This window comes from Aphelocoma coerulescens, chromosome 2, assembly GCF_041296385.1.
Source record: "Aphelocoma coerulescens isolate FSJ_1873_10779 chromosome 2, UR_Acoe_1.0, whole genome shotgun sequence".
Taxonomy (NCBI): Eukaryota; Metazoa; Chordata; class Aves; order Passeriformes; family Corvidae; genus Aphelocoma; species Aphelocoma coerulescens.
In genome coordinates, this window is record NC_091015.1 from 64,708,054 (window position 1) to 64,720,529 (window position 12,476).

Below are 12,476 nucleotides of genomic sequence, written 5' to 3' on the forward strand. Positions count from 1 at the left end.
AGCACATAGTCTATTAATTTCTCTCTTTTGCTTTGTTCTCCCCCTGCTCCATTCTCAGGATGCTCAGTGTGAGACCTTATGCTGTGAGAGCAGTAGGTGAGAAGAAAATGTCAATGCTCCTTTTCTGCCCTGGTTTCTGGAAGTGCAGATTAAGGCCTTCTAAACAAAGGCCAACTTAGTGTGTGCTTGGATTTATTTCTTCCAGGCCACTCAGGACACAATATCCCATTAAGCCTAACCCAGCCTCATTGCAGGTTGCCCTCACAAATCATGGGCATGCTCTTCCTCTGCATTTGGCCATGCATTTGTGCGTTCTTGCTTATGCTTGTAGGTCAGTCATGGTGATGGTGAGACTGCAGAGGGAGTTGGATCAGTCTGTGGGTATGAAGCAATCATGAAAAGCTTAATTTTAGCAGATGCATAGACACTAGATCCAAGTAGGAGAGAAGAATGGGAGGTGGGATCATGCTTTCTGCAGGAGTTTGCAGTTAAACTGGATAAAATGTAATTTGAAAGTTTTCTCTCAGCAGCCATTTTTTAATTCTTGCCTATCCATTTAATACACCCAGCCTCTTTGTGGAGCCTTGGATTTTCAACCAACCTTAATGTACTGCTACAGTAAATATTTTGCCGGTCTTGTCTTGGTTCACTAAGCTGATGTTCTCATGGGTTGAAGATTAGATTATGAAAGGATTCTAAATTTACTTTTTTGAGTATGGTTGCTAGTTGATAAACATATGTTCATAATAGTACGTGTTTCTAAGTAGGCACAACATCTGATTCTGTGAAACCTACATATGTGTACAAATTCATATGCCTTTGTGTATTTTTAAAGTTTATCTTAACATGAGCTCTTAATTAAATCAAACAAGTTCCTTCTACCCAGGTTCATATAAGCTGCTGATCATCTTTGTCATGGAGAGCTGTTTTCCTATGGATAGCTGCATCCTAAAATTAGGGAAAAGTTGGATTAATGGAATGGATTGTGCAGACTGTGCTGTTTTACAGATGTTGCCATTGGAGCGCCTAAGGAGGATAACTACATAGGAGCAGTGTACATTTACCATGGGGATGCCAATGGTATTATACCTCAGTACTCTATGGTATGTGACACTATTGTTTATGATCCCTATCTGAAAGTCACTTTCCCAGGACATGCAGAAATAAACCATACTTAAGGGTCCCTTAATAGGTAACCTTGTCATAGCTCTACATTCTTTTCTCAGTCCTGGCTTGAAGATGGTTTCTCCCAAAGTTTGTCTATACCTATGCTGAAATGTTCGTCAGGAGGTAATTTTTACTGTCTTTTGTTACAGCTGTCAATTATACCTTCTTGAAGCAAGCAAAGTCTTAAGGGTTGAGTGTTAGTTTTTAGAGATAGTACTGATCCAGAGGAGAAATGAAAACCCTGGAAAGGTTGAGCATACAAATTGTGGAGAGGCCTGTGGGAAGTTGGGAGGTTGCACTTTCTTCCTGTAGAAGCAGACTTTGTGAGAATGCAGAGGTACTAACTGTTCTTTTGTGCCTCTTTACTCACCTTGTTGGCCTTCTTGCATTCTGACAGTATGTCAGAAGACCATTCTTAGGTGCCATCCCCCTTACCCACTTATTATGAAGTAAAACCTTGTTTGGGATATGCTATGGTATCTTGTGCAGAGACGACACAGTGCAATTTAACTGCTGTAGCCAGGCAGTAGAGAAGAAAAATTTATGCTCATGCTGCCCAACATGTGTCTCCTAGTCTCTGTCTAGCACATTTCATTGTTCCGAAAGCCTGACTCTTCCCTCCCTCTGTGTGTTTGAAGTTCTGGTTGTTTTGTTTTGTTGCTGGGTGGGATCCTTCACAGTAAATCAGTTTACACAGAATTAAAGAGTTTAGTGGTTATATTGGCAACTCTTAACAGACTATAAAAGTTTAGTCCTTCTTCCTTTGCCATGTATATGGCATGCACTGCTTTTGAGAAAAAAGGAAGTTAAGTGACTCTTTAGTGCATTTTAGAAGAAGTCGTCGTAATGTGTGGCATGTGGAGGATTCTGCCTGATTTTTGCCAAGAGCCACTGGTTGGGAGGTTCTCTGAAAAGCCTAGAGCTTTCCAGCTCTTGCTGAAAATGATCAGATTTTTTCTTCTTTTTTTCTGTTTGTTTTGTTTTGTTGTAATTGTTTTCTTGTTTTCTGATTTTTTTGTTTGGTTTGGTTTGGGTTCTTTTTTTTTTGGTCATTCATGGGAAAATTTTACATTTTTTAAGGAGGACAGATCAGCAGGGTGGGAAGGAAGGCATCCTGTTTGTGATCTCTCCCTCCCCATTGAAGCAAGGCCAGCAGCACATGTCTCTCCACTTGGTCAGTGGGAGAACACCCAGCTCAAGAGTGTGGCAGGGTACGTGGTCATTGACTCTTGATAAACCGTTCCTATCATAGTCCCATGTCCTGAGGCAGCCAAGGAGGCACCACTTACAGGCATTTCCCAGTGCCTGCTGCAGGGCACTAGACACACTGCTGGTTCAAGTCCTGTGTGCAACCAAAACTGTGTAACAACTTCAGCTCTTTACCTATCTGCCCTGGATTTGAACCTGGATGTGGAAGACATTTTATATCTTACTACTATATTCCTGATCCATCTTAATGCTGTGGAATTTCTTTTTTAAATAAGCTGTGAGAGGTTGAGGGGGTGTCCAGCAGGGTATATATTTTTACCCTTTTCATTTTGTTAGCTCTTCCTCCTCCCTCCTCCTGCTTTCTTCATTTAAAATGCGGGTAAGTATTGTTCACTGATGTCCCTTCAGCGGCTTCAGTGGCAGCAATTAGCAGAAGCAGCTGACTTGGCTTTGTGGCTTGCTATTTTCATTTATGGTACTTAAAAGCAGCATTTTTCTTCTGTCTTGCAGGCTGAAACAACACACAGATGTCTTTTAGGTGTTTGCAGGTGGGATTTACCACCCTAATTGGGACCCCCAAAAATGCAATGCAAGTGTGATGTGGGGATCAAGTTACTTCCAATTGTCTTAAGCTTACCTGCCCACAAGTAGGAAAAGAGACCTGTACCCAGAGGAGCACTGTCTTCCTTTTAAACTAACTGTCAGGATATCTTTCCTACCTTCAACTAGTCTTTTTTTCCACAAATTTCTTGCCCGGTCTTTTGTCCAATAGTACATTCTTTTATGGGAGGGCCAGGAAAAGTTGGTCACATGTCACAAACAGTGAAGCACCTCCAACAGATTTAAACTTACATCATGGTTTCCTCTGTCTGTAACTTCTGCAGTCAGAAGTTGATTTGAGTTCAGGTCTTGCATTGGTGGCCCAGCAGAGTGATGGAAAGCTGGGAGACTTGTGATTGCCTTCTTAAAAAAAGAGATTTCAATATATTAATTTGCTTCAGACAAAGCCATTTACAATGCAAATAATTTAGGGAAATTTTTGTGTTAGTAATTAGAAAAAGAAAGAAACTATGTTAGAAGTCAATTAATCTTTGTGTTGGGGAGGCAGAAATGAGATACAACTTCCAAACTCACAGAAAATACTCTGTAATAGATGATGGAAACCAGAATTTCCAAGTGGGATGAAAATTAATTATTTTGACTGTGAGTGTGCTGGCAAACTTGGTGAAAATAAATGGTTGTGCAGGATTTTCTGTTTTAACTAATCATTAATTTTGTTAAGATGCTTTTTAAAACTTTTATTCACAGAAATTAAGGTAATTTAAAAAAATTAATCTCTTGGGTGCAGTTATATTTTCTCCCCCTGCAGAAATCTGTTTGATGTGTTTCTTATTTTGCTTGGGTCTGCATGAGGATTGTAATGCAGGTGTGGGTTTTTAGTCCAAGTCAGCATTGGTCTCCTACTAACTGAGAGCAGAAGGGCAGTCAACAGTCTTCCTGTTAGGGCTGTGTGGGTGAAGTGCAAGACAGCAGGTGCGTAGCACTTCCAGCCCATTGAAGAGAGACCCAGTGGCCATGAAAATCATGCTTGAATGTTTTGGGATTTTTTGTTTTGGTAAGGGTTTTTTTTAGTGGATTCTTTGTGCTATTGACTAATTTCACTTGCGTGTTTTCTACTGCAGAAGCTAGCTGGGCAAACAATAAACCCAAAGCTGCATATGTTTGGCCAGTCCATATCAGGGGGAGTTGATATGGATAGCAACGGTTATCCAGGTATGTTGGCTACTCTGGCAGTGAGAGCATCAGGAAAATACAGCAGCAGGCTGAGAAAACAGCAGAGCTGGTTGTTTTCAGGCTGCTAGTTCCTGCTATTGCAGGTGGTCAGTGAAACTGAGCTGCTTTTTCTGTTTCCCTTCTGCCACTCAAAGCTCCTGATAAAAATTTTTGGCAATTGTCTAATTCAAGTGTTTAGACAGTCACAGTGATTGAGGATTCAGTATATTGCCAAGGTTTTAAGTTTCTGGGAAGCTGCTCTGTGAGGATGGCAATCTTAAAATAACCCAAAAAGTAGACAATAATATAATAGTAGTAATAAAAATCAAACAACGAAGCAGAAGTGAGCATCACAGAATGTAATCCTCCAGCTACAAGACTTATGACATAATGATATTTGAAGGGACAAACAGGCTAAGTCAGAAAATGCTTTTCTTAGATTTGTGCTCTGTAATTTAGCAACTGATTTGAGAGAACTAATTCTATGCCTCCTTTGTAACTGCCTCAATGTTACAAACTTTTCAGATATGACTGTTGGAGCCTTCCTGTCAGACAATGTGGTACTTCTGAGGTGAGATGAATGTCTTTTTTATTCATTGTTGTCTTCTTTTGTTTTCTGTTTATATCTTAGGTGGTCTAAAACCAGCTTCCTCCCTAGTTTATTGTGTCCAGAAGAAGCAAGCTGGATTACCTTTTTAAGCAAAACCTTAGACATGAATGGTGTTAAAGAATGCAGTCTAATTTAAATAGAATAGTGGGGGGTGATAATACCAGGATAATACCTGGTCTATGAAGAAAAACAGTTAGAGCCAAAAGGAGATGTGTTGCATCTCAGCGCCTCTTTAGAAAGGTTTCTCCCAACTTGTGACAAGGCTTTTTTATTATTCTGATGCTTACCTAAAGTAAATAAATTGTGGTTTAAGGGAATGTGATTGAGCAAAAAGTGAGCTGCTTAGGATGCCAGGATGTAATTTTGCATCCATATATATATACACACACAGTTTTGTGTAGATGTAATTTTATAATGGGATGCAGAATGAAATAAGAGTTTTTGAGGAAATGAAATATGGATACAGTTTCAATGCACACAGGAGCTGGGCTCCTGTTTCAAGTTTGTGAGTTACGTGTAATTGTTCCATCTGATAGAGAGAGGTGGGACAGCTTGGTTCACCAATTTATGCAGGTGGAGAGTTAGAGTACAAGTGAGCTTGAGATACATGGACCTGGAGAACAGAGTGGAAGGTTTGAACTTTGCCAGTAGGTCCTTTGTTACACTCGCAAGTTAAAAAATCCTTTCAAAACTTAGATATCTTTAGGAACTCCTGCATCTTAATGGAAGACACAGGGATGGGGTGACCCTGGTAAGACAAATGCTGGAGCTGCAGAACAGATGTGCCAGCCTGCTTCCTGTTCAAGGCAGGAGAAACTTGGCTCTGTTTCCATTTGAATCAGTTACAGTGAAGAAAAAGGAGAGGGAGGGAAGAAATACTCTTGATGATGAGCATGGCAGGTGGTCAAGTCTTTTGAAGAGTTTTCTGTTTCTTCATCATACATGCCGAGAATGCTAACAGTTGCTTTTGTGAAAAGGTGTGCCATGCCCCAGATGGGAATTTGCAGTCTCATGTGTCTGATGCTGCTAGAAAGAAAACATCATTTTTCACCTACATTTCACCTACACCTACATTTGTCAGCGATTGAGGCACAGACCCAGACCGGCAGGGAATCCAAATCATTTAGTCAAAGAAACAAGCTGGTTTTATACACTTTTCTAAGGCACAGTATTTCCTTATATGGCAATTCTTGCTACGTGACCTATCCCGTGTTGCCTCATCAGCAACACACTTTCTAAATGTCCTTCTATGGGGTGATCACTCGCTGTTCACCCATCTGTCAGCTCCCGGCAGGCTCCTCTCCATAGGGGTCTGCCGTGTGACACCTCCTCCCCCCAGGGTCCGGTGGAGACAAGCTTCTCTGTGCTGCCATGTGCTCCTTTGTGCTGCCATGTGCCTCTGCAGGCAGGTTTTACAGCTTGTAACTCAACTTTATTCCATCTCTTCCTACAGTCATTGATGTAGACATTGATTGCAGAGGGGGGAAGACAAACTGAAAGGCTTACTGTGATGTTTAAAACCATATACATCACAACAGCATGATGACATCTGTCCATGCATTCAGTTATGCTTGTGCTTTTCAGAGGACATTAGTACATTACTGACTAACTTTGTGAGCAGCTTGATTAATTGCTGCTACTGCCAATCTACAGAGTGTCCCTCTTCCTGTTAGGATAAAGAGATAAACATTTTCTTCCCTACGCATCCCCTCACCCTTCCCACTTTTGTGAAGTCCTTTAACCAAAACCAACAAATGTTTTGCCAAGTGATATTTAATGGCTTTGGTGGAAGCTTTCATTGACTTGGGGCAGATGCATTCTGTTGATCATGTGTGTGTATGGCCCTTTGAGAGACGCATTGGGTTGTTTTTCCCCAGTGTATAACCAAGTGACATAACATCAAGGAAAAATCACGCCATGCATGATAGTTGGAGAAGTACTTTTTTGAAGGAGAAATATTTTTCTAGATCAGTTATAGCATTTACTCTTTTATGTCTCCCTAAGCATTCAAAAAGAGTTGTTTTGTCTGAAGGTGTGAAATGATCCTAGGACCCTGACTCTTTTTCCTCCTTCCCCCCATATATATTTCTAGGGCTAGCATTTATTTTTATCCTCCATCTCAAAATGTGAACTTGCACTGTTATTTCAGGCTGTGGTAAAAGAGTCTGAGTGGCTGTATCAGAGATTGATGTGAATTTTGTTCCAGTTCATATAAATTAAGCGTAACCACAATCCCTGCTCTCTTCTCCTTCTCCCCTACCTCTAAATTTAAATGGCTTATGGAGTGAGAGTGCTGAAGTGGTTTACAAGCTCTGGCCTTGCATGGCTGCTGAGATTACCTTAGAACTGAATCTGCTGGTTCCTGCACTTTTTTTTTACTACTGTAGTTGATTTTGGAAGAACATGTTCATCTTGAACATGTACAGAATTGAAAACAGGAGAGTAACACCCATAATTTTTGGGCTCAAGTCCTGCACTGGAGATGGCTCAGGAGTGCCTGAGTTTCTGGGTTGCTTTTCCCAATCAAGCTGCTGTGGCTTCTGTGTTGTGTGAAAAAGCAAACTGTTGAGGAATGCATTCAGTGCAAGTAGCTTGGTGTGTGAACTGCAGATTGAGCCCTGGGTGGTGGGAGCCCAAAGCAAGAGGACACCTGGGGACACTCTGAGACACAGCGGGAGCTGAGGACTCAGGAGGAAGAGCAGAGACTTTCACGTGCTTGGACTGTGAGGGTATAAAAGCCCATGGGGTCCTTTGTTTGGGATCCCTCCTTGGATCCACCTTGAGCTGTTTCTGTGTTAACTGCACTGTGAATAAAAGGCTTTATGAAACTATGGGAAACCTGGTCTGACTATGTGAGTGTGGTGTGTGTAGGGAGTCAAGGGGGGCACCTGTCAGCTCACTGGAGCCACACACTGCAAACGGGCTTTGGTCCCAGCAGGTAAAGTCTCTGGTGGTGGGAGTGTGACTGCCTGAGTGCCTCCTGGATGGTCAGACAGGGAAGTTTCCATAGCAAGACACCTGTGCCTTAAGGTGCTCAACTTGCTCTGTGATTCTGGCTGAGGTCTCCATCAGACAGGAGTAGTGACAGCAATAACCTGGTGCTGGAGTTGCAAGAGTAGAAAGCTTTTGTTCACAGCGCCCTGGGTAATTCCTGAAACACAGTTCAGCTGTCTGACAAAAGTATTCAATCCTTGCCACTTGCCAGGAGGGAATTAGCCAAACATTTCCTCCTCCAGAAAACATGAATGTGGTGTCTGTTGTCCCTCTTATATGGTCAGAAAAATTATGTATGAATCCATGTCCTGTGGAGGACTTCTGTGCTCACTCCTTGACTTTCAGGTCACAAATTTGACTATAGACCATTCTGTGGAAACCCACAGTCTCTCCCTACCTGTCCCTGTTCATCCAAGATGGTTTGCAGCCAGTCTCATTTGCATGAACTTACTGTTCTTGTTTGCTCTTCTGCTGATTTTGTTATCCTCTTCAGTCATCAGGAAGGCTTTATGTAACATTTTCTGGAGATGATTATCGTTATTACATATTATCAGTTTCCCTAGCTGCCTGCCTGCAGTCTGTATCTGAGCATTGAACTTCAAGCTGACATTACCACTTTCATTTAAATGCTAGTAGCCCTAGGTAAAATGCTAGTAGCCCTAGGTAAAATGCTAGTTTATTTTGCAATTCAAATGTACTCTCTTATTTTTCCTGTCTGCTTGAAATTGTGGAGTTTACCAAATTTGCTTTCTTTTCCTTCGCCTGAGAATTTCCCTCTGAATGGTCACATAATTCTGCTTCTCTGTTTTCTCCAGATCCAGGCCCGTCATTACCATGGACATCACCATTTTCCTGCCCACATCTATCAATATCACAGCTCCTCAGTGCCATGACGGTTTGCAGCTGGTGAACTGCCTCAATGTGACAGCATGCTTTCGTTTCAGTGGCAAGCATGTTCCTGGAGAAATAGGTAAGGTACCTGTGCCAGCCTTAGACAGGACACAGTAACAGGTTGACCCAGAGTCAAGGTCTCTCTTTGTAGTTAGTAACAGAGATTTTTTGTGAAATAAGGATTTTCAACATGAACATGGGCCATACAATCCCAGAAAGCTGGAGGCTTGAGAACTTTCTTGGGCATGTTTTTACCTTCTGATGAGGCAGTTTCTTCTTGAGTGAAATGTCTCCTTGGGCTTACTGCAAGGATTGCACAGACTTCTGGGTTCGTATTCCCTGTCCACCTCTTGATAATACATTTCTGTATCCATATCCTCTATCAATGTTATCAGAAAACAGGTATGATTTGCTCTGGATTAATAGAGTTTGAAAGTCTGCAAGGAGCTCTTGAAACAGACATGAGAAGATCCTTTTCTGTGCATCAGTTTATCTCTTTGTAATACGATTATAAGTAGCCCAGTATTTTACTGATTGCAAGAGTATCTTCCAGATTAGTTAGTCTCTGTAAAACACTTAGAGAGCTCATTCAGGTGAATGGAATTGTGTAACATGTAATTGTGCAAGCCTTTACATCTTGGCTCTATTAAAATACTACTTATGTCTTTTACATCCCAATGCTTACAAGTCCTAGCTGTTTTATGAAGTGGTATGGGACAGATACAGCATTTCTAAATATTTAAGGCCTGGGTTAATTTTGTTAATGACATTTCACCTTTGTCATGCTTTAAGAATGGCAGAGGACTTGCACTATGCTGTTCAGGGAAGATGCCTCAGCCTCACAGCGTGCTGTGTCTTGACAGTGAGTCTGGTGAGGAGCTGGGAAAACACTGCCTCCTCCTGCTCTGTGCCCTAAACTTTTTGATCAGCTAGTTGAGAAGGGTATCTATGTATCCTCACCTGAGCCTGCTGCAGTATTCTGTTTTTAATTAAGTCAGAAAAGGAAAAGGCTTCTTGCTACTTCTTCTTGCATTCATGTGAAGTGAGAACTACAACCAGCTTGTCACTGTCACCTGAACAGCTCAAAACAATGGAGTTACTAAATTTAAGATTCCTCTGTATTCTGAAATATTGGTGCAACTGAGACTTCAATTTCTATTTTTGCTTCCTCTATATGATGACTTTTCCATCCCTGTAAATGATGACTCTAAGCAGACAAATACATGCTTTGATAAAGTATTTTTTTTACTGCCCACTACTTTGTTGTTATGAAAATGCATCTCTGAGGGCTCCGGAGGGGTTAATTCCTCTCTGAAAAATCACGAATAGGTTTTCTGAATATCTAGGTGTTCTTATGTTCCTGGGGTACTATTAAAAATGTTTCCTTTGCTTTTATTTCATATCTCTGGACTTGAGGCTAAGAAGTAAACTGCCTTTTTTCCAATCTAAATATCGGTTTCCCTTGTTTGCAGAAGATCTGTCTTCCTGTTCATGTCTTGTAAGAGCTGGTTGAATTCCCCTCTGTTGTCATACAAACTGTACTTCCCATGATTTATTGTAGTAAAAGCACATATGCATCTTCTTCAATGACTAACATCCATCATGTTACAAGGAACTTTTTTATTATTAAGTAGGTTATTATAAACCTTCAAACACTGTCCTTTCATACAATGCTTCTAACAAAGTGATTTTCTTGAAAATATTGCAGCCAGAACTATCCAACTGAAAAAAAGCCCTTTAGGATATGATTTGAATAAAATATCTCAAATAAGCTTTCACCTAGTAATCTAGCAGTCAGGCCATTTTAATTATGTTGCAGTTGAAGAATATCAATTAACGGATGGAACAATTAAGGGAAATATTGTAGTGATTCCTTTCCTGCGGGGTTAAATGTAGGGGAAAAAAACCTAGAATATCCCTGTTAATGCATTGTTATGCAGTTCAGACTTTGAAAGGCATATGGAAGTGTTAAAATGCTACGCTGGAATTTTGTGGCCGAAGTGTTGGGATTGTCTCACCCTCAGATGTCTGGTGGCATTTTGCTAAATCAGACTGCAAGAACGCAGTACTCATCTAGAGTGGCACTCCCCTAGGGCTTGTCAGTGTGGATTCTCAAGATTATTGCTTACTGGTGTAAAGTTGAGCATTTCTCCTGCTTTTGGGCAGCTGAAATTGGTAATCGACTACATAATGTTCAGAAAATCAAGCTGAACATGCACAAAGCATTCTCCTGCGGCAAATGTGTGTCTTCAATATTTATTTGAATGTGTGGCTATTTTGTTAACTGGAATGGCAAGGAAAGTCATCTTCATCTAGCACTACCTCACACTTGCACGTAAACATTAACTACCTTTTTTTTTCTTCTTCCTCTAGTGGTAGTTGCAATGCTACTGGTTATGAAACAGCTATCTGAGGATCTGTGTTTACGGATACTGCTTAATACTGCAAATGACAGTAGAATTTCCATTAAATTGTTTCTTTCAGACTATAGTTTTCAGAAGTATGAATTTATTGCTGAAATGTTTCTGTCAACAAAGAGCCATGGCCAAGTGAAACGTGCTTTGCACTTTGTGCCATGCTCTGTCTGGCTGTTCACTCTGTCTCAGTACTTTCTGGAGAACTGAACATCTAATTGTATGCCTCCTGACAGAGACAGCCTCCAGTATGTTTTGGACATTTGAGAAAATGACATTTTAAGTTTTCACTCTGTCATCTCAGAATCTCACTTAGACTGTTCCTCCCTCACTTGAGGGGTCATTGCTTTGTCTCCCCTGGAGTCTTTGTATCTCCAGGAAAGGCAGAGATTAGAGAGAGGCTTTTCCTATCATGGATGAAAAGGTTTCAGCCTGTGTACTTCTGGGTGACCGTGACAAGAAAGAGGCTGCTGGCATCTCTGTGCATCAAGTGCTGCTTCTACATTCATCCCTGAATGAAAATGGAAGTAAACTAGTGTCCACAGTTGTCAAGATCCAGTTGTTAAAGTTATTAGAAATGCCTCTGCCCGAATTAAGGTGCAAGCGAGACCATATGCCAGTGACAACAGTATGGGTTTTATTTCATAGTAAATAAGAGAGAGGGAAAGAAAGAAAGAAATAGAAAATAGGTGGGGGGTTGGGGGGGGAGGGCAGAAAGAGCGTGACAGAGACAGAATAAAGCAATATCACCATCTGTGGATCCCAGCAATGTTCCATTGATCCTCCCCAGCTGGTCTTCTTGGTGGTGTTGGTCCCCCAAAAAGCCTCTTTAGGGAGGCATGGGCTTCAATGGCTCCTTTATACAGTTTTGCTATAATGAGTAAAACTTTATATCAATGTTTGAGGCAGGAACTATTTCAGTCTCTGACAACAGTCTAGATAATTTCTGCTACAATAATAACAACAATAGTAATAGTACCAGTGTGAGAATTAGGTGAATTTTAGTGTCTCTGAAAATGAAGGGTTTTGGTCTTTTTACTAGCGTTAAGAAGATATGATAGAAATTGCTCCAAACTTTCTCCCATACTCTTCATTTCAGATGTACATTGCTTGTGTGTTGATCCATTTCTAGAGTAGTCCTCATGTCCCTAATACTGTTGGCCTGAAAGACTGGCAAGATTTAGTGTAGGATAATAGCGAATAATTTTCGCTGTTTAAACATGTTCCTAGGACTGAAGAAACATACCTAATCCAACACTTTTCAAAAGTAGACTCTCTTCTTCTTACCTGTATGCAGCTATATTTTGGTGCAGGGGTATTATTTCTGTCCTTCATTTTTCCACTTTCTGGAGGCAGGCATGACTCAGAATGCCTCAGAAGCAGGGATGTGTTGTTCAGTGTACAGAGCCACATGGATG

At 41.0% G+C, this 12,476-nt stretch overlaps 1 protein-coding gene across 2 annotated transcripts in view; it reads left to right on the top strand.

The window, feature by feature from the left end:
• The window catches only part of ITGA9 (integrin subunit alpha 9), a 250,265-nt gene that overhangs the window by 35,787 nt on the left and 202,002 nt on the right, over positions 1 to 12,476 (top strand). For both annotated transcript variants that reach the window (XM_069007851.1, XM_069007852.1), the window contains exons 11-14: positions 1,009 to 1,103; positions 4,059 to 4,149; positions 4,675 to 4,720; positions 8,569 to 8,723. In XM_069007851.1, coding sequence (XP_068863952.1) covers positions 1,009 to 1,103; positions 4,059 to 4,149; positions 4,675 to 4,720; positions 8,569 to 8,723 — 387 coding nt within the window. The remainder of the gene's footprint in view (positions 1 to 1,008; positions 1,104 to 4,058; positions 4,150 to 4,674; positions 4,721 to 8,568; positions 8,724 to 12,476) is intronic.